Below are 22043 nucleotides of genomic sequence, written 5' to 3' on the forward strand. Positions count from 1 at the left end.
ATTTAAAAGACTTTATAGGTATTTTATAAATATAAAATGGGGCTCTAGTATTCTTGGAAAGTCCAATACTGTTCTCACTTTTCCCTGGAAAAAAAATTTCCTTGTTATTTTATATTTAAGATATCTGAGGAATATTAGGTACTGCAAATGCATCATCTCTTGGTTTATCAATACTATTCATCATAACTAATATAAACTAAAGTGACAGTTAGCAAACAATATTAATGCTATTACCATTGTGGAATGAATTTAGCAGTGAATTAATTTAAACATTAGTTTAAAGATTATTATTCTCTGGTTTTGGTAAGTAGAATATGGCTTCTATTCAGCATACATCATTTTAATTCTCCAGAGATACTCCTTATGAGCACAAATACATTTCTATATTGGAACTGGTGCCAGTTATTTGGAAGCAGCATTACACTGTAATAATTTATCTTGTCTTATGCTTGTTGAGCCACAAAAACATATGTTTGGGGAAGTGATGTAGAAATGATGCTGCACATGTGCAGTTCTGAGCAGAGAACATCAAGGGATCTTAAATAGAGTAGGGACAAGTGTTTTTTTCCTGACTTTGCCCCTCGGGGTTTGTGTTTGTCACTTGGAACTGAGTTTGTCATAACAGTTATAATTTCTAGACCAAGATAACAAATATAGGGTATAATTCCAGAGCACTGCCTGGGGACTGAGCTAAGTCATTATAAACATAGTGGCACGATGAGAATGAAGTCCTGCTTTCTCACTGTATTTTTCAGCAACTGCTATGAAAAGATGGAGTCTATAAACAGAACACTGTATCCAAAGCAGCAACATAACATATGGTACTTATATATCATAGTATACATTAATGCCCTGCTGACATGTTATGCCTTAGAGTTTTCATTTTCAAAGCCCTTTTTAAATCGTAATAAATCTTTGTATGAATTTGGTAAATTAACCATTACTATAATTTCAGATGGCAGCACTAGGTTCTGTGAGGTTATGGCAAATGTTTACATTTAAATTCAAGCCTAGATTTCTGTGTTTAGACACCATAAAGCATGTTCTTTTCAGAAGACCTCATGCATCTTATATTTTTTTATGCTTGTGCTTCCAACAGGAATAGATTCTTGCCCCTTTTCAAACTGAGGTGGGTTTGTTCTGTCTTGTGTAGCCAGCCTTTGTAGGTTAGTAAACAGCTGTCAGGCACTGACATTCAAAACCAACCCCTTAGTTTAGAACCTCTTGGTTTGGCTAGAGTCTTCTTAGGGTGCCCACAAGACCTCTGGTCTGATCTTCCTCTTAGGGAGACAGAGATTCATATGCAAGCTTGCTGAGTGGCCATGTGGAAGTGCATGCAACTTGTGCCTGAATCTTTGGGTTATTCAATCCAAGCTGCCTGGAATTCATATCAGGAGAATGAAGGCCCTTGCAAAAGTCAATTGTGAAAGCTGTTTTTAATGCCATGATCACTGCAGGCCATGGCAGCTGCTCCTTGTAGCAGTTGAGTGGATAGAGTACCCAGCAAAGAGGAAGACTTAGTCTGCATTCTATTTTGCTTGGGATGGCTCCAGCTTTCATCTCCCACCTTGCTCTTCTCTAGGGTATGGACTAAAGTGCCTAAGAGCAGCTCACACAGCTCTGCTCTGCACAGGAGAAAATATGGGATTAAGAGGTTAGAGATTTTTTGCTGAACTATAGTGCAGTTTCAGCAGGGGGATAGAAAGTGCCCCATATGCTTATCCAATTTCATCTTATAATAGGAACACTGACCTTGGTGCACAGCACTAATCAACAGTAAGGTTAAAAGACACATCTGTGCCTCAGAACATGAGCTCCTCCCAGCTGGTCATTAATCCTCAGGAAATATCCTATGTCTCAATCATTGTTGCCTAATTATTGTTTGTTACAGTCGATAGAAGTTGCACTCTGTACTGATGAATTATACTTCTAATTGCCAGCAGGTTCAAGTGTTATTGCCCAATGCAAAATCCACAAAGAGGGGAAGTATTTTAGTAAAGGTCAAATGGGTGCTGGTGTTATTTCCCACTCAGGAAAACTGCAGTAAATACTTCTGCAAAGAACAGCTGAGTTTTCACCAAGGAATGTTCTCGATAATTTGAGATAACAGAGGCAAAAGCAACTAAGTGTGAGAGGAAAGGTCAAAATACCAACACCAGTTTCATATGGGAGTGTATCTGGAAGGACAGATATGGGTACTTTGGTAACATGTTGGCTCATTAAAGTAAAAAATGTGGTATAATAAATACTGCAACATAAATACATAAATACAGCAACAATGTATGAAGAAGCCAATGTCTGTTCTAATACCATATTACCTATCATTTTGTAAAAATCTACAGATCCCTCTGTATGCAGGTTTATGAATGAAAAATGGGAATTACTTATAGGGCTTTTACTCTGTTCTACAGTAACCACTTAAAAATTACCGTCTTCTTAGAAAATATGATTAATTTCTGAATTAGGGATTGTGCACCTCTCACCTTAATAAAAATTACTTAGAAGAAAGTGGGAACAGAAAGGAAACGTCATATTCACCAGAAAGCATAGTAAATTTGCAAAAGAAGAGAATTCACTTTATTCCAGTTACAGCATAAATAAACTTGTTTTATTGCAAAATAGATTGCATTTAAGGTCATGGATGATATCAGGAAAATACTAAAGTGTTGGAAGAGAAACAACTATAGAAAGGTTTCAAAGATATTTGTGCTGGGATATCAGATATTAAATAATACTTAGCTAAAGGATCATCAATCTAATGGATTTCAGCTAATTTGAGCAATAGCTGGCCCACATATCTGAATTCTGTAAGCCTGATTTTGAGAACTGAAGCACAATCTGAGAGATTTGACATAATGTGAATTGTTTTGTAGCTTTCTCAACAGTGGCAAAGCATAAGAGAACACATGCATCCTGAAAAACTTTCCAAAGCTGAAGCAGCAAAAAGCTTTTTGTCCTTAATTAAGAGCATCAGAAGAGCTACAAAAGAGGAGATCCTTCAAGTTATTAGAAGTGAAAATAAAGAACTTCTGTAAGTTATCGTGAACGAGCTTTCAAAAAGTTTGTTATTTGAAACTGCAGAAGGGCAAACTACATGCAAAGAGATTGAGTTCTACTGTTGATGTCCTAGCAATGCAAACACAGTGGTCAGTCCTGTCCACAGAAAAAGGCATTTTTAAAAGCAGCTGTGTTTATGCTTGTAGTACAACCTGTTTTCAGCACGGCATTCAGCCAACAGGATTGTGTCTGCAATGCAAGGCTAACATGGTTTGTAGTTTAGCCAAAGGTCCTCATCCCATCTGCTTCTTCTGAAACATTCTATAACTTGTTCTTTGCTTGACCATTTGTTTCCTTCAATCAGAAATATAGCAAAGAAGGGAAAGGTTAATGTCGGGATATTGTCCTAATATTAGAGCATGTCCACTGAGACTTAAGAGCTGAAAAGGATCATATGGTCAGGATCTTTCACACAAATTATAGCAGTTGTCAGCAATAGAGATAAAGCTGAGAGTAACTCAGGTAAGTGTAGAAGCCTTTCCTCTACATGCCATTGTGTATGCAGTACTAAATCATGTTTTTCACATTTACAACCTTGTCCTGTAAACTTTCATACACTTGGGATAGTTTGATTTTTTAATACTTTTTTTGCATAAATTCAAATATTATCCATGGATATCATTAATTTCTGAAGTTCATGGAAGAATTGAGGGACACTTTTTTTTCCAACAAGAGTAAAAGATTCTCTTACCTGCAGTAAAGAGATCTTTCAGCATATTAGCTTCTTTCTTTCAATATGCAGAAAAGTCTTTTCAGTATTGTCTAGCTCATTCAAAGATATGTTCCTTTAATTCCACATCTTTGTAGTCCGCAGGTAGTGGATGCTGTAACCTCTGCTCAGACACCAGAATCACTGGAAGCCTTACTGGAATTTCTTGATTTTAAGGATACAAGCACTTCTGTCCTGCAGGAACGATTCCTGTATGCCTGTGGATTTGCTTCTCACCCCAGTGAAATGCTCCTGAAATCTTTAACTGTAAGTCAAGGGACAAAACAAGTACAACAGAGCGAATACTCTTAAGCTTCATTTCAGTCAAAGGGGAAGGAAAAAAGAAATGACTGTTGCTGTTGCCCATTTTCCTTTCCCTATGGCTTCCAGGGTTTCCTTTAAGTGTGCCAGTTATATAGAGCCTGCAAACAACAAATATTTGTGGGTCCAAACTGAAAGTCTATTTAGTCTGTAAAACGTTATCAATATCTACTATTGGAAAAAGAAACATAATACTGAATGTTCAGAAAACAATTTGAGAGTTGTTTTATTCTTGCCTTATCCAAGTCCTGTAACCATTTAAATACTCTCTTGTTTTTTGTTTGGTTTTTTGTTTTGTTTGGTTTGATTTTGGTGGTTTTTTAATTTTTTAAAATTTTTTATAAATATAGCTCCAAAATGAATCAACTATTTAAGACACTGAATGTAACATAAGGGGAAAATGGCAGTCAGTTGTTATGTGTAATGATACAGCTGTGCTCTGCTAAGCCTAAGCCCAGGTCATTGTGGTAATCACTTCGTTTGCATTGCATTAATGTTCACAGGAAACGAGGGAGTGTATTCAATTCACTACAGTCTGTGATTCATCATATTTAGACCGAGGGACTAACAGCATTGCTTTTGTATAACAGGATAAGTTCAAGGGTGATATCGCAAATGAGGAAATCAGAGAAACTCTTGTCATTGTCATGGGAGCACTCATCAGAAAGCTGTGTGACAAAGGAGGCTGCAAGCTCCCAGTGAGTATCTGCTGTGCACTGCTGGCCAAATTCTGCTCTGCAACACACATGAATGATCCCTGCTGATGTTACTGGGAGAGCATGAGAGGCACAGAAAGCATGTTCTCCCATCTTAAAATAAGCCCATAAACTCCTATGTTTGACAGAGAGGAATACATTTTAAAATAATGAGATCTACTTTGTGAGATTCAGGCTTTAATCTGGTCTCTTTCCATTTCTGTACATTTCTCTAGTTTTCCTTTGTCTGATAAAACTTTTTTCTCACTCATAGTCTATCTCCAGAAGCAGTACTTGTGCTCTCTTGACCAAAACCTTTGCATGTCCTCAGACAAAAGGCAAACCGAAGATCTATTTAATATTTGTAATCATCTCAGGTTATTTCACCTCTGTGAAGAAAATTCATTGGTTCAAGTACTCAACTGTGTGTCAAACATGCATAGAATAATGTAGGAGGAAGACTATTCCCTTGAGTATGGACTGAGTAGATGCTGGTGTTAGAGGATGAGGATGATCAGACAAGGCACTGCTGCCTGCTGGATCTGTGCTATTTGGGACTGCAGCACATTGCCAAAAAGACACAGTGCACCTGAACAGGCCCTAGGAATCCCTTTTAATTTCCTGTGCTACATGACAAGCACTCTTATAACATTATTTTTTGAGGCACTAAACAACACCTCCCATGTCTTTTCTTGTGGGGACATGTTGGCCTTACAAGGAAGACCTATGAAGTCCCTGAATCAGGGCAGGAGCATCTAGGAAGTGATAAAACTATGGACCAAGTGTCACTGTATTTACAGTCACTGGTTATGCTTGAAGGAAGCCATCGACATACAGTTTACAAATGGCACCTTTGCTAACCCTGTGAAATGATGCTTTGAAATAAAAACATTCTTGAACCCAGCCCTGCCGTTCCTACTTCTGCGAGGGGAAAAAGAAAGGTTTATGATCACCATTTAAATGTGCTATTGCTTTTCTTTAGTTTGTAGTGGAAGCCAAAAGGTTGATTCTAAATAGACTGGAGAAGGCCAAGAAAGATGACAATGTGAGGATGTACCTGCTGGCACTGAAGAACGCGCTTCTTCCTGAAGCAATTCCACTGCTTCTGAAGTATGCTGAGTCAGAAGAAGGGCACATTAGCAGTCTTGCTGCCACTGCCTTACAGAGATACGATCCTTCTTTTCTCACCAAAGAGGTAAGAAAATATGCTGCCCAAAAAAAAAAAAAGTGCAAGAGACTGTATTCAACATAAAGGATAAATTAACAGAGTTCATTTCTTGTCATTGATGACGTGGACAGTGGAACTGAGTACAACCTCAGTAGTTTGCTGATGATGCCAAGCTGTGTGGCACAGTCAACATGCTGAAGGGTACGGGTGGTCTGGTAGATATGCGTTAGTCAGCCTTTGGCTCCAGAGTCACATACAGCCATCAAAGGTGGCATGCAGTCTGCACAGAACACTGGCCTCCTTTCCCAAGAGGGAACACTGGGGCACCTGTGCAACCCCTGTTCTTTCTTGTGCTTTCACAAAGCCAGGAAGACTGCACAAAATAAGAGAAGGATAAAATAGCTGCATCTTACCCTGCAACCTCCAAGAATAAAAGAAGACATACAAAACAGCAGAACATGAGGCCCTGCCTCTGCTGCTTTACCCTGCATCTCATTTCATACCCACTGCTGCCCACCAGGACCAAGGTTGTCAGGGTGCTGCTCTGCAATTAACATGCTGGAGGCCATTCTGTCAGTGGGGCTACATGGCTTTCCATGGACTTACCTGTAACAAAGACATGTCACAGTCTTCTCAGGGACATGAAGCCACTACAGGCACTATCATTGAAATTAGAATAGCCAGATTTTTGATATTTTAAAAGTACGTATTTCCTTAACAGTCAAAGAAATCTCTCTCTTGATCTTACCACTGCCACATTAATTTGATCTTAGTGCTGCTATTTATTTACAGCCTTGCTGTGAAAACCAGTGTGGAAGGCTGTATTTGGTCTGTGGCTGAGAGAACATAACAGATGTACCACTTGTCCTTGTTGTCACTGAGCTATACATGTCCTGTACATTCCAAAAGGACCATGAAGAACAGGGTGCTGAAAATATATCCTTATGTATTAGCCTGAGCTATGGAGCTAACTTAAGCTAACTTAAGCTGATATTATAAACGAGATTCCAGCCTGTACTTTGCCCAGTCATCTGTATGAGCATTGAGTGAATAATGTGTTTCCTGGCTAGGTGAAGGAAACAATGAACAGGATATACCACCAGAATCGTAAAGTCCACGAGAAGACAGTGCGAACCACTGCAGCTGCTATCATCTTAAACAGTAACCCATCCTACATGGAAGTGAAAAACATCCTGCTCTCCATTGGTGAACTGCCTATGGAAATGAACAAGTACATGCTCTCCATGATCCAAGATATACTTCACTTTGAAATGCCTGCAAGGTACATTAAGTTCAGTATAAATAAATACAGCCCTTACTTCTTTGCAGAAGCCCAAAGAACACATAGGTTCGAATGAATTACTACAATTTGAGGAAAGTATAAAAGGGTACTTGATTTTGATGTCACTTTTAAGTGTTGTTAATTCAGAATAAATTTAATTGGCACTCTTTTAATAGCCACATTTTCACAGGTACAAAGAAAAATTAGGCACATAACTTGCATTACTGTGAGAAATGTCATCTGCTGGTCTTAACTCTCTCAGTGGGTCACTTGCTTTTATATTTTATGAACCAGTGAACTTGAAAAATTTTAAATATCTTAGCCTGAGAATGAAAATAATCAAAATATCCCTTCATTTCAAAACCATTCAGTTTCAAGGAAGAACTTTCCTTGCCTTTCTTCCTGTGACTGCAGAGAATACCTGAAATTGGAAAAGAGACTTTAGCTGAGAGCAGATTTTTAGTAGGTAAAGGTAATGAAGACCTTCTTTTCTACTGGGAAATTCACCTTCTCTCAAATTTGATGTTTCTACAGAAAAATAATAGATTTTGTACTGTAAAATTTTTGTATCTCAGTAATTTTGATTGTTTGTTTTGAAATACCACAGCAAAACAGTTCGAAAAGTTCTGAAGGACATGCGTGCTCATAACTATGACCGCTTCTCCAAGATGGGCTCTTCCTCTGCCTACTCTGGCTACATTACACGTATGTAACCATGAAACTGCCTTTTAACCCTGTTTGTATTCCCAAACATTTGATTAATCCACTAATTTAGTCACAGGTACCTTCTTTCTTTTTTAATTAAGGTGGTCCTGATGTATCATCCACATACAGCCTTGACATCCTCTATTCAGGCTCTGGCATTTTAAGGAGAAGTAACATGAACATCCATATTTTTGATAGAAATGCTGAACTTCATGCCAGCCAGGTAACTGCCACACTGTACATAAAAACTAAGCCAGTATGTGCTCCTTTTCTTGCAGCTTCAATTCAGCTGTTTAAGACCATAAGGTTTGCTGCACTGGGCAGAGAGAAAGCCAATAATGGGAAAACCCCACAATGTGGCACATGTTTGCCCTAAACAAAAAGTTTTGTTCTGCATGATATATCAAGTTCTGTGTCTGTTTAAAGCCTACACTGTTTATTTGATAATCAGTAAAATCTTTGGAAGTTTGTAGAATTAAGACCTATTTCAGGTATGACATAAAATGGAAAAACAGGAAGAAGATGAAATGTACAAGTCAAAGAGATTTTAATGAGATGCCTGTGTCTTAGACTTTTCTTAAAGTTGGCAAGAACCTTCCATATTATAATGCCATTAAATTTATACAGGGCAAAAATTGTGCAGTGGACCATCTCTGGGTTTTCCTCCTGACTGTCCAAAGAAAATAGTCATATCATTAAAGGGAAATGCGTTTTAAAGAAAAGTAGTCTCAGGATTGTAATCTGCATGTGGGCAAATCCTGCCTGCACCTGCGGGGAAAAAACATGCCATGAAATTATTTTATTTTCTGTTTTTCTGACTGCTCTACCTAGTTCAGTTAAGTCTTAACCTCGTCCTTTTTCATCTACAGCTAAATTAGAGTTGGCTCTTAGATATTAAGAAAATATGTTGGGTTGCTGCTAATGGTTTGAGTCAGGCAGAACTTTTTCATTGATTCTGTATTACTGTTGCATTGTAGGTGGTGATTGAAGCTCAGGGTCTAGAGTCCATAATAGCTGCAACTCCCGACGAAGGCGAGGAAAACCTGGACTCCTTTGCTGGCATGTCAGCCATTCTGTTTGATGTTCAGCTCAGGCCAGTTACATTTTTCCAAGGGTATGGTGATTTAATGTCTAAAATGCTCTCAGCAACTGGAGATCCCATGAACGTGGTGAAAGGACTTATCCTCCTGACAGATTACTCACAGGTACTAATAGTACACTATTTGCTTCTTTTTCTGTCTCTTAAGCACAGATCCTCCCTCCCCCACACTGTTGTTGTAGGACATCTTATTTTTTAAATTTTCAATGCTGATAAACCTGACCAATGTTACACAGGCTACTCTTACTGTGGGAGCTATAGGAAAGTCATGGCTATTAAAAAACAGAATTAAATTACGTTAAATATGATCTAGAACAAATGTGAGAACACATATTCTGGAAAACAAAGGAACACTGAATAAAAGCAAAGCCAATTGAGTTTCCTGTTGAGAATCCATATGGCTATTAGCTATGACCTCCCCTCCCACAGTTTCTTGTAATACAGTGTTGTCCCATGTGACCACCTTATTTTTTTTCTTCACAAGTTGTCCAGGGACCATACGTCCATTAGGCAATAAACTGTCAGATGAATGAATCAATGGTACTCAAACTTTCCGAGATAAGTAACATCCAAAGAATAATGCTAAGAGATTCAAATTTTGAATATTTATCACTAGGCAAAACAAGGAAATAAAATTAGGATTACACAGGTTTTATGATATGGTCACCTCAAATGGTCTGCTAATTTTATGCTTACATAGATTCACATACAAATCTAAGAGGCTACATAAGGTATTACTGGAGGATAAGAATCTAGATGTCTCTCTCAAAAGTGCAGGGACAGCACTTTGTTCGGTAGTTTTGCTCTTCTCAAGCAGGGATCTCCTTAGAACCTGTGGATTTAACGACTGTACTCAGGTCATGAAACATCTGCAGTCTCAAACGTTATTTTTTACTTTTCCCCTTTAATTCTTGTCAAAAGAAAATGTGAAAAGCAGATGGTAAGACAATCTACTCTGATCAAAATTGCACAGAAACACCCTCTGCACATGACAGCTTCCTCCATCTGGAACTCAGCTCAGCCCCTTTATAATGGCAATTTAAGTCCAGAGTAGGGCACAAATTGACTAACTAAAGCTCATTCCAACCATGCTTTACAGTTCACACACAGATTATGGGCAAAAACTTGATCATGACCTATTTAACGAACAGATTGCAGAGGTGAGAAAGATAATCGTGTCCAGTTCTGAGCACAGGAGCATTTAGAGAACTGAATATTTCCAACTGCTCTGCATGCACCAAGCTCCATACATACTCTGGCTGAATCAGTTGGCCAAGCAGTCCTAGAGCTCTGTCAGCCAGCAAATTCTCCTCTCCTTTTCTTTGGAGAACCTCATAAAGACTGGGCCACACCAGGGCTGGGACATTGTGTCATTTCTAGCAATATCAGGGTGTAGTATTTTCAGTTGGTCATGGCCTCTGTGGAAGCCTGGGCAGAAGTGTGATGAGATGGGATCCCACCCTGCTTTCTCTCTTGGCTGCCTAAGCTCTTCAGAACTCAAGCAGCAGACAAAACCAAAGTTGTGTGTTCACAACCAAAAAGGCACTTGTTCTTACCTTCACACCCCATAAAGGCCTGTCTTTCTAAGCATGGTCTTACAACAGTGCTCCAGGTCAACAGCACATCAAAGTGGTTTTGGCACTTCCATATGGCCAGGTTTCATTGGAAACATTTTCACCTGCAAATTCTTGAAGAGTGTTTACATCGGTGCTAGAAAACACTGTGAGAATGGAAGTGCGAGTGGCCTGACACTGAAACTAAGGAAGAAACAGTGGAAGAGAGCCATAATCAATCTCACTTCTTGATAGTTAAGTGCTACCTTCACATTACCTGGTCAGCATGGATAGGCCTTGCTTAGAACATAAGCTGCTTTACAAATTCATGCTGTAGACAATCAAGTCAAATGTGGGTTTATCTGCTTTCAGTGACGAAAACCAGGCATGGGAATCAGTGCACATTCTGTGATACCAAAATGCAGTGTGCCTCAGCTGGCCATGCTGTGATTTCAGAACAGGTGAAAACCAAACCAAAATGTAAGACACAGACAGCTCAGATGAGATCAAACACCAAAAAGATAGCTGGGAAGCCAAGACTGGATCTTAAAAATGGGGCAATTGAATTGTCTTAAAAAAACTTAGGTAATATTTGGGTTCCAATTTTTGCATTGGTACAGCCTGATTTTGAGTAAATGATCTTTAAATACTATTGCTGCTTTTAAGGATCATTTCGCACAGAAAGATCAAAACTGGGTTGTACTCAAAGTGCTGTAAAATCTACCAAATAACCCCACCCCTTCAAAAAAAAGAAATAACTTCCTGTCATTAACCATACAGCAAGAAGATATTACAATAGGCACATTTTGGAGAGGTGATTTCCAAGCTGATAATACTGGTCCTAAAACTTACACTCCTGCCCACCATCTGTGACATATTTACTCACATGACTCCACAAACTGAAATCAGAGTGTATTTTATGGACATTGCTGTGTTGTTTGAGTGCTAAAAATAACTTTCCAGTAGTTATATTCTCTCTATGAAATAAACAGCTCTCATAAAACTGTTTTTGAGACTCCTAAGTCACCTGCAGTAAAGTTCAGTAATGTTAATAGTTCTAGGCAACAGACCTGCCAGAAGCACAGAGAAGTTAAATACTGTAATAGGTCAGAGAAACCATTTGAAAGCCAGACCCCAGTGGAAGATTGCCAATTCCCAAAGAAGTGCCTGTTTCAGCCATCTCTGTGTTGTGTTACAGTCAGCTTTGCATTACAGTGCAGTGCATAAATAAATTTTTTTTAAACATAGCATGTTTCGACATTTTAAACAGTAACAAATGACTGATTCTGATCTTTTGGATCACAGTTTCCACTGCAAATGAGACACAAAGCTTAAAATAGGAAGGGAAAAGAAAATACTTCTCCTGAGGAGGCTGGGTCCCTGTGATTTACACCTCCCATCAGCCTGGATTGGATTTGCACATGAGACGAAGGACAGGACTGAGCTCTAAATAAGGAAATAGAGGAGCTAGTAAAACACAAGCAAGCACTCCTTAGCTTCTCTGCTGATTCCGGTGACAAATACAACTTAATTCCAGGCAGCATTTAAGCCCTAAACTGTGCAGCCTATTTTAATGTTATTGGGTGTGATTTGACAATGCATCTAAAAATATCTGCTCCTCTGGTTGTGTGTACATGTCTCTGCCAGCATGTATACTGCTACCTCCTCACTCATTAGCAGCTACCCACCAATTCAGTCCCAATTAAAAGCAAAGTAAAATAAAGTAAAACAAGCTTTATCTCCATACCTAAACAGATCAACAAGGGAAGTATTTTATGTTCCATTGTAGTCAGCAGAAAAATTCCCTTTGATTTCAGTAGTCCATGATTGTTGCTTGGGTGAAAGTAAGAAATAAGAGCATCATATGACCACACTTGCTGAGGATATGCTGGATTTATAAACCACAGCCCCATCACTGCATTCTTTAAATCTCAAGCCCACTTTAGCAGCAACTGACTGCCAAGCTGGTTCTGCCAAGAAAATAATTGCAAAGATAGTTAATTTTCCCTAAAAGGTTAACTAAACATGCATAGCCACTGTAATTACCCAAGTCCTTGACTGCAGTAGGAAAACTCTAATGATCTGAATAAAAACCTCCCCTAATGTTGCTCCTTGCTATATGGATTAGGAAGCTAGACTGATTGTCTCTGCTTTCTTCCTGCTTAAATCTTGGGACAGCATTGTTTGGAACCACTGGACTACTGAATAGCTAAGAAGGGAAGAGAGACTTCTAAGATGCCTGGGCATCAGTGGAAGAAATGGAGTATTCACATATCCTACAAATGCCTGCAGCATTAGAGGTGCTGAGAATACCACAGGCACAGAAACCTGGGAGGAGGAAGAAAACCAGCTGTGAGACAGAAGGTGCCCTGTATGTGAGGCACATGATCAAAATAAACTTCTCCCAAGTTAATGTTTCTTTTAAAATAGTGAAGTAATCCACTAGTTCTTATGAAAGCAGCATGACTATATAAAGTGAGTTAGATTGCCAAGCTGAGTGAACCTTAAAATCTTGGCTATGTGCCAAAACTTAAAAGTAATGAACTGATATGACCCTGAGCTATATTATCACTTCCGAAATGGACTTCCACCTGGTGTGTTTCTAGGCCAGCCACAGAGGTTTCACAAAGCCATGAGCACACTTGGTGGTTGATGGAAAATGCATTAAATGCAAATTCAAAGTGGCAATTAAGGTGCATTTTCTTATGGGTTTGGTCATCCAGCCACTGAAGATGTAATTCCTGTCATATGGTGGGTGTAGAGCCACTACACATGGCACAAGTGGTGTCAGCACTTTGCATCCTACTGCCAGTACAGGGCTGCCTTCAGGTGTGCTCAGGAAGTCACACTGCCCTGCATTGCTGCTACAGTTCCAGCAAGGAGTTTAATCTGATTGAGCTGGACTACCATCAGAGCCTCTGTGAGGCTTGTGTGGAAGCTCTAGGAGACACGATATTCCTTGCAGTCATACTCCTTGCAGAAATTATGCCAGCTGGCACACAGAGGAGAGGGGAAGGATGCAAAGCACCTTTCTGTAGCTTCATCCCATTTTTGAGGGAGTGAGATACATTGGAATGTTTTGTCCACTCTTCCAGAAAAGCCCTCTATTCCTTTTTGTTCCTGAAAAATGACAAGTGGCGTGATTGCAGTACAAAAGGGCATAAGGAAACCTCTGAGGTCTGCAGTGAGTAACCTGTGCTTTCTGACGGCTCTAGGAGATCCAGCTGCAGTCTGGGCCGATGGCCAGCACGGAGTTCCTGGGTGGACTGGCCATCGACATCTCAGGAGGGATGGAGTTCAGCCTGTGGTACAGGGAATCCAAAACCAACGTTAAGAACCGGTGAGATACTCCCAGCATGCGGGATAGTTGTAGACAGCCCAGGCTCCTAAGCCGTGGTAGTCCCAGTGAGAAGAATTTAAATACAAAAGACCTTGCAGATGAGTTAGAATTAAATAATTAAATAAATAAAATTAAACAGTTATGTGCATGGAAGAACATTTGCACTTCTCCTTTCCTTTCAACATGGATTATACCAGTTCCCACTGACCTGATCTGATTTTATATATACATTTACCTAAAGAACAGGCTCCTTTGAGGGAAGTTTTTATGTATATATTGTAGGACTGTTTGTAATTTAATTTCTTTTTTCTTAAAGTGTTTTGAAATAATTGTAATGCCTGAATTTATTTGTAGGGTAGCCGTGTTTCTATCTGGTAACATCAATGTGGATTCCTTCTTTGTAAAGACTGGCATGGAAACTACTCTGGAAGTAGAAACAGCATTAGACTTCATCTCCACAGTGCAGTTTTCACAGTACCCATTTTTAGTCTGTATGCAGATGGACAGAATTGAGTCTCCGTTCAGGTAACGACTAAGAGTATATAATTTCTGAGGTGTCCTTCCAGTCAGCTGCTGAACTTGGCAATTTTGGTTTTCACAGTGACAAGAGATTAACACGAGGCCAAATTTTAGCCTAACACAATCAGGTGCAGTGTAGACTCTTACACACACCAACCCCTCTGCTAGGTCATTCTTTCCTGTCCCTCATATCTGAGATTCAGGAAGACATCTTCTGAAGATCAAAACTTGCTCTGAATGTGCACTTTAGTCCAGTGTTTTAATTTGGTTTTGCAAGTGAACTAACTGAAGTGGGAAGACGCTGGTCCCTTCGTGTACAATCAGTTTTGATGGCGAGATGAAACTTTGCCAACAGTAGTTCTCTATTACACTGGTGAGATATGAGGAACATAGCCATAAACTAGCTGAAGCAGAAAGTTTTCTTCATCATCTGCTCTTTACTAGTGTCAACAAAGTACCTGGTCTGTTAAGTTCTTGCATCCATTGTGTTCTATCAAATTTCATTAAGGTACCAGATTTCCTGAAAACTAAACAACTGTGCAATAAGTTTACAAATATGCTTTCCAGTAGCCAAAGAATAGTAATGGAACTAGGTTTACTGGGTTTTTTACCACTCCCTCCTGATTCCTATTTCCCAAGAACTAAGGAGGGTGACATTTGCAGAGCCTGTACCAGTAAGGCTTTTCTCATCCAAAACGTGGTAGAAACTTAAGAGAAATTTAAAAACTTGAGGATCTTCAGGAAATCCTAAGAAAACAGTATCTGTTATGCTGCAGATACTAAAACACCTTCAGAGTATATGTACACATGGTGGAAGTGTAATTCCATCTGTATGTAAATATTTGGAACAGGGTACAAATTGTGCGTGAATTTGCTAATGCCAGAGCGCCGTGTTGTGTGTTTACAGGAGTTACGTGACCAAGTATGAAAGTCTGCCCTCTGGCAGGCGGTACACTGCGAGGAGAGGGAAAGCAGTGATGCTGGCAGGTAATGAATACCCTCTCCATCAAGAAAACTCCAACATGTGCAGGAAGGTGTTTGGTGCAAAGTCTGATTCCGCTGGCGGCTGGTTTTGAAAGAAGCACCTGAGCTTTTGCTTCCCTGAATCGGCGGCTCCCTCAATGACTTAGGCTTGTACGTACCATCCTCATGTGGAGCTTGGTCTTGCACTACTGCAGTTAATGGGAAATTTGCCATTGATTTCAATGGGCCAGGATCAAACTCTCAGTGCGTGCACGGTGTTTACATGTTAACCTATATTTAAAACTTTTGTAAAAAGAAACCTGAGACAAATAAAGATCAATTTGGTAGTATTCCATGCACTCCCTTAAGGGTGGTGCTTGTTCTTTATTTTTACTTTTTTTTGTGCCAAAAGCAAAAATAATCCCTCATTTTTCTTTCTTGGGGAGTACAGAAGTCTATGTTTTTGACATGCAGTAAGAACAATTATGATGTATAAAAGAATCATTATTTATGAATTTATTTTAAAGTATTTAGGTGTTTTAGGCCTATGACCAATCCCCATTGAAATATTCAAGTACAATTAACATCTAGATGGGACCATGAATTCCTGCTTACTCAGTATTGCCTGTTTACAAAAAAAGCAGGTTTTATTTTACATGATTTTAAAGGATTTTGCATTTTTTTAAGCATTCAGAGATTGATTATTATTATTTATCTTTTGGAGGGGTTTTTTTTTAACTGCTATAGTTAAATACAATTGATTAACATTGTGGGTAACGTTTCCAGAAGTACTTACAGTTGCCTTAATTCTGTTCCCATTGAAATCAATGGTATAATTTCTGTAGTTATCACCAGGAGCAGAGTTAAGCCAACACTGGTTGGTCTTCAAGATTACCTCCTACAAATTCGTGTCCCTGTGCGTAATTAAGGCAGATGAATTTCAAAAAATGAGCACCCACTAAGGCAATTCTGAACTACAATGAAGGAAAGAGTCTTGAAAGAAATACATTTTGAATGCAGAGTCTAGCAAAGCTTGTGCCAAGCCAGAACATTTTCTTCTGGGTAAGGAAGGCTTGTATTTCAATGCAAAAAAAGTACTGACTACTCATACAAGTGCTCTGATGAAAATTACCTAGACACTTCAAGAAGTGCCTTCATAGAAATGGTGAATAAAAAACCAAAACCTTTTACATATACATCAGCATTGCGGATTAAGAAAGAATATACCTCAGCTCAGCTCCGCTGATCTCTGACATGATCCATCTGACCTAATTTTTATAGGACAAGGTGGATGAGTGCTGGTCACAAAAAAGTAAAGTAACAAGCAGGAACAATTGTTTAAAAACAAACAAACAAACAAACAAACAAAAGCAGTCAGGAAAAGCTCATAGATTGTCATGAAAAGAAATTATTGCAAGATTAAGAAAAAAATCCAAATTCTTTTGTGTTGTAAAAAAGGAAGAGTGCAGAAATCTGCAAAAATCAAATTGTCAATGCGATGAAACAGTCTGCATGTTGTCTTTCCTGAAAATGCTGATACATTTCTAGTCAAAGCATAAATAAAACAGGTAAAAATACAGTGTGAAGAAACTTTTTTCAGTCTTTTTTCTGGTCTGTCACTTTTTGGGTTGGGAAAGCCTCTCATTGTGGAAGGAATGGTATTGATAGGGACAAGAGGAACCATTTGACTCATCTTCACATAACTGAGTAGGACACCCACTTGTCCTGAGCTCCCCCTCTAATAGGAGACAGAAGTATCTCCTGAGGGTGGTGTAGAACCCAAGCAGGATGCACGACATGCTGGAGTTGCCCATCCAAATGCTCTGCCCAGAGGAGAGGCAAGACCTAGGCACCCCTCTTCTGTGTCAATACGTATGTCAACATGCACTCTCAAAGTCTGCACCCTGTATGTTGTGGACACCTTTTGATACCTCCACTGGTGTTTTAGGAGCAAACAGGAGAAAAGGTCTGACATTTGTTATTACTAGCTGCTATTTGTGTCATATAAAACAAAAATAAGACCAGAGTTAAGTATTCACACACCTAGAAAGAGGCAGTCTCCTCCTGCAGTGGTCTGGTATTCTAAATATAGACGGTGGACAAAGAGTGGCATAAAGAAATAGGTATCATAACTATTTCACTTGTAGAGAATTGAGCAATCAATAGATGACAACCTCAACTCTGAATCCTAATTTGCATCAGCAGTCTGCCAGGCTCCCCCATGATTCACAACCCAAAATCAGAAAAAATGTGCTAGATAATGCAATTTGTATCTGTAAGATCTGTGTCTGATATCAGCAATCCCACTGCAAGACTTATCCTCTTTCTCAATTATATAAGATCAAAGAACCTTCTAAATGGTTACCTGTAAAATGGGGCCCTTTGGCACATGAAAATAATGTAACACTGGTGATCACTTTTAAAAAGGCATAACACAAAGTACTTTCCAATTAAAAAAGATAATCTGGCTATTGCAAGCATCTGGCCAACATGACCAGGTGTGCTTCTCTTTCAAGTGAAATGCACAGGTCTGTTCAACATAAATACATCATGTCTCACACAGATGCTACTCTATGTCTTTTGCTTTATTTATTCAACAAGCCCTAGCAGAGCCTGTCAAGGAAAATCATGTGCCCATCCTCATCACTGAAATCTGGTCTTACAGAGTGGGACAACCTGTAAGGGCAATTGGGGGGCTTCCACAGCTTTGATTTCCCTTGAATCTTAAATCAAACAGGGCCTCTGAGACTTACATCGCTCCTTCAGAACTGATATGTGTCTTCATGGATACCCCTGGCATGGCAGCACGACACTTGCTTCTGAAATTATCTGACTCTAACAGCTGGACATAATGGGGATTCCGGGACAGGTTTAGTCCAACAGCTGGGCAATGGAAGGCCAAGGCTTCCTTACTTGGTCTCTATAGCTACGGAAACAACAAAACTAACAAACTTCTAAAAATAAGGTGAAATTAATACATTGCTCAAGCCTGCATTTGAAGTGAAAACACACTTAGGGTTACAACCAAAGCAAACTCTGTGTTTACCAAAGCAGTGGGGGTTAATCCCAAATATGTAACATACATCTTTAATAATGGCATTACACTTAGTTTTATATTATCTGCAATGGTAGCAATTAAACAATAATTCATATCTGAAGTTTAGAGAACCAAATAAACACTCAGTCCTTTTTAATTGGAAGCCCTAGAAGGAATGATACTCCAGCTAAGTCCAAAAAGCAACCCACTGGCAAAAGAAACTTTGAAACTTTCCCCTTAAACTTTCAGGAAGTGCTAATTATTAAAGATTATTTTTCATATATTCTTCAAAAAAAAAGTTCAAATTCCAGGGTTCAGTTTCTCACTACATTCCTCAGCGTATTCTGGTGCAGAAAGCACATGGAAATACAAAGATTAAAGGGTCTTCATGAGGTTATGAATAAAGCCATCTGAGCAGTACACGTTAGCAGATATGGGGATTAAGTCATTATTTTTGTAACATTTGACCATAAATAAGTGCTAGTAAAATGCTTTCTTTCCTACCAATAATGGATAAGACTCAGAGCTGCATGGTACCAAATCAGCATAATCTCACAATGGCTGTAATCACACTGACAGCATCTTCCTTTCCCTTTGTTAGGAGGAATAGGACCATCGATTCAATTATTTTACTTTTAATGAAAATTAGTTATACTTAGTGAAAGGTGCTAGGGTTAATACACAGGCAGCAACCTGTAAAAAACTGAGCCCAGATTTCCAATGAGTACATGTTACTTATAAAGCATCTGGTAGACAATTTGTCTGGACATTATAGAAGGAACTGTAGTCCTTAACTACAGGTATGCGTTATGAGTTACAAGCCCATATAATGCATGCTGCAATGCTACCCCAGAACACAGAGTAAACAGAAGTCCTGGTTAAGCAAGGTTTTTAAGCACATTTTCAACTTGAACTGTGTGCTTTGTCCAACAGAGGTTAATGGAAAGCTGGGCAGTGGCAGAGCTGGGCTGGCAGGAACTATTCTGCAGCATCAGATTCAAATATGGTAAATAGCTGATGGGTGCCTCAAACCCAGCTGTATAGACTAAGAACACAGTTTGGGTTTGGCAAGCAGATTAGCTGTTCTCAATAGCAACAAGCCAAGGAGACAGCAAATTCTGAAATTGTTAAATAGTTCCTTTTTTTTTTTAAGTGCTATGTTTTATCCTGGATAACTTGCTTAGATTTGACATCAGGGAATTATCTGATTTTCATTTTATTTTGTTCCCACTCCTTCTGACTAAAGAGTGGCATTTTTACCTTTTTGGTCTCATCATTCCTCCCAGTGATGTTTTAAAGAGTATTTAGAAACTTGTAAGATTTTCTCCAACAATCATTGAAAATCCCAGACATATTCTACCTGTCAGTTTATTTAAGGTATTGTAAGAAATCCTCTTCAGTTTCAGTGGATTCTTGGGGTGTGAGGCACATTCTGGCTGGACAAACACTGGTTGCAAGACTGCGATTCTTAGGGAAGGGTTAAAGTTCATGTCTCCCAGTTTATTTAGTTTTCACTTCACTTTTATAGAGGTTTCAGCTTGAATTTTCCATCTCTTGTGAGAATCAGAAGTCCTGTGAAGATCTTGTTGCAGAGGTCCACTGAAATCAGGCTCTGGGAGCTCTCTTTAGAGAAAAGAAAACCAGAGTTCCCAATGACCATGGTAGGAAGGCTGTGCAGCCATTTCTTGGAATGATAAAGGAAATTCACAGTAGACGTCTTCATATTGTATTACTTGCAGATAAATAATGAGGTGGGAATCTGTTTTCCTTTAAGTATCTAGGGCACGTAATTAAAAGGAAGATCCTTATAATGTGCCCCTTACATACTGAAAACTGACAAGTGAGAGTGTTCTTTTAAACTGTAAAATTAATCTTTTAGTTTTCAAGTCTGTTTGGGGATTTTTCCATGTTTGACTCATGGTTTTTTAAACTCTTAGACTTAACAACAGAAACCTACTCAATTTTCATGAGGGCAGAAGGAACACATGAAAGCAGCAAAAGATTTTTCCTAGCAGAAATTCAAGCAATACTGTTATCTACTAATAATGTCATCTTATCTTTGCTTGTATCACAATATTAGACAACGAAAGTAAAAAAGAGAATGAGCAGAAAAAAGGTTTTCACATCACCAGTTGTTCTCTCTGAACATACCGCTACAAAGAAGCAGTTCTTTCGATACCCAAACTCATATACCCATCAAAGTCAGTCCACTAAAACTGGAGAGTTCTTTTTTCATTTCAGTTATACCTGAGGGAAAAAAATTATCAGAGAATCAAATGAAACAATGCCCCCAACTTGTCGTAAGACAGAAGAATAAGGACAGACTTGGGGAGACCTTGCATGGGAGGGTTTTGATCTGTTCTGCAGTGAAATCTTTTCTTACTGTTTATATGTTGAAACAAGCAATGCCTCTGCTACCACTTCTTCTGCACAACAGCCAAGGTCATTTTGCAAACATACAACCAGGCAAGGAATTGCAGGCTTTCTTGTAGTGTGTCTTTTACTGAAAAATACATTTTATTTATCATAACATTCCAAAAAAAAAACAAAAACAAAAAATCCTCAAGAAACCCAACATAATACAAATGCTAACTCAGTCAGTTACAAACTTTGGTACTTGGTGGTTTTAGGCAGTCTGTTCTCATGTGGTTGTGATGTACTGAAGTGTTCCCCATGTGCAACACGCTCCTAGTGCAATTCGGAGAGTGACTCGGCTGTCCTTCAATTCCAGGCTTATGGCATCCTGCAGTGGGATCACTTCTTGTTTCGTCTACGCACTTGCCACAGTGTCGTCTACATTGAGAGCAGCTCAAAGAGTCCATTTTTCTCAAGTTATATGTCTTCTTTTTTTTATTTTTTCCTCCAAGCAACAATCAACACAGTATTTTCACAGAATTTTCCCCTTTGCCCTATAGCCCACCGCTCTCTCATCAGACATACCACCCACATCCTCTTAACAATCATTATCCTTACTTCACATTTGCACTTTTAAATATCTTTACACTGGTAAATAAACCACCCCCTTAGAAATGGGAGGGAAAAGAAAGAGAGGAAAAAACCAAAGAAATAAAATATAAAAAGAACTAGGGGGGGGGAAAAGCACAAGCATTTTTAAAGTATGTGTTCTCAGGTAGCCACAAGTTAACGGTAATTTATAAGCATAAGGAATGACACTTTGGCCATCAACACTAAAGAATAAAGGTAGGTTTGAATGCAGACAAGGGGAAAAACACCCCACACAACCTATAAATACCTGTTAAATCATTCACCAATTGAGTCGCCAATTTGACTAAGTGAAACCAACCCTGCTGCAAAAGACCAGGACAATGTTCTGGTGCATCACTCCAGTACTGCTCAAACTTTTTTAAGTGGATCTTGACCTAAACCACATGGATAGTTGGCTGTTGCAGCCCTCAAACCCTGAGATCAGGGCTGGAAGGGAATTCAACTGGTGCACAGGATTTTGTCCTGCTTTGCACATGGGGTGAATTTCAGCTGTAACAAACTATGACTGCACCGTGAAACATATAATACTAGCAGCTTGTGAACCCTGACATGGAGGGCTTGACTCTAATCCAAGATACGTGGTTACACA

The 22043-nt window shown here is 39.0% G+C and overlaps 1 protein-coding gene across 1 annotated transcript in view; it reads left to right on the top strand.

Annotated features, from left to right (window-relative positions):
- MTTP (microsomal triglyceride transfer protein) overlaps positions 1–16988 on the top strand; it is a 28571-nt gene extending 11583 nt beyond the window's left edge. The window contains exons 8-18 of the mRNA XM_071555907.1: positions 2874–3031; positions 3865–4033; positions 4678–4785; positions 5765–5977; positions 7021–7232; positions 7840–7937; positions 8039–8160; positions 8915–9142; positions 13805–13929; positions 14284–14454; positions 15356–16988. Of these exons, the coding sequence (XP_071412008.1) occupies positions 2874–3031; positions 3865–4033; positions 4678–4785; positions 5765–5977; positions 7021–7232; positions 7840–7937; positions 8039–8160; positions 8915–9142; positions 13805–13929; positions 14284–14454; positions 15356–15524 (1773 nt within the window). The 3' untranslated portion in view covers positions 15525–16988. The remainder of the gene's footprint in view (positions 1–2873; positions 3032–3864; positions 4034–4677; positions 4786–5764; positions 5978–7020; positions 7233–7839; positions 7938–8038; positions 8161–8914; positions 9143–13804; positions 13930–14283; positions 14455–15355) is intronic.
- Positions 16989–22043: the final 5055 nt, after the last annotated feature.

This window comes from Pithys albifrons, chromosome 5 (genome assembly GCF_047495875.1).
Source record: "Pithys albifrons albifrons isolate INPA30051 chromosome 5, PitAlb_v1, whole genome shotgun sequence".
Lineage (NCBI taxonomy): Eukaryota > Metazoa > Chordata > Aves > Passeriformes > Thamnophilidae > Pithys > Pithys albifrons.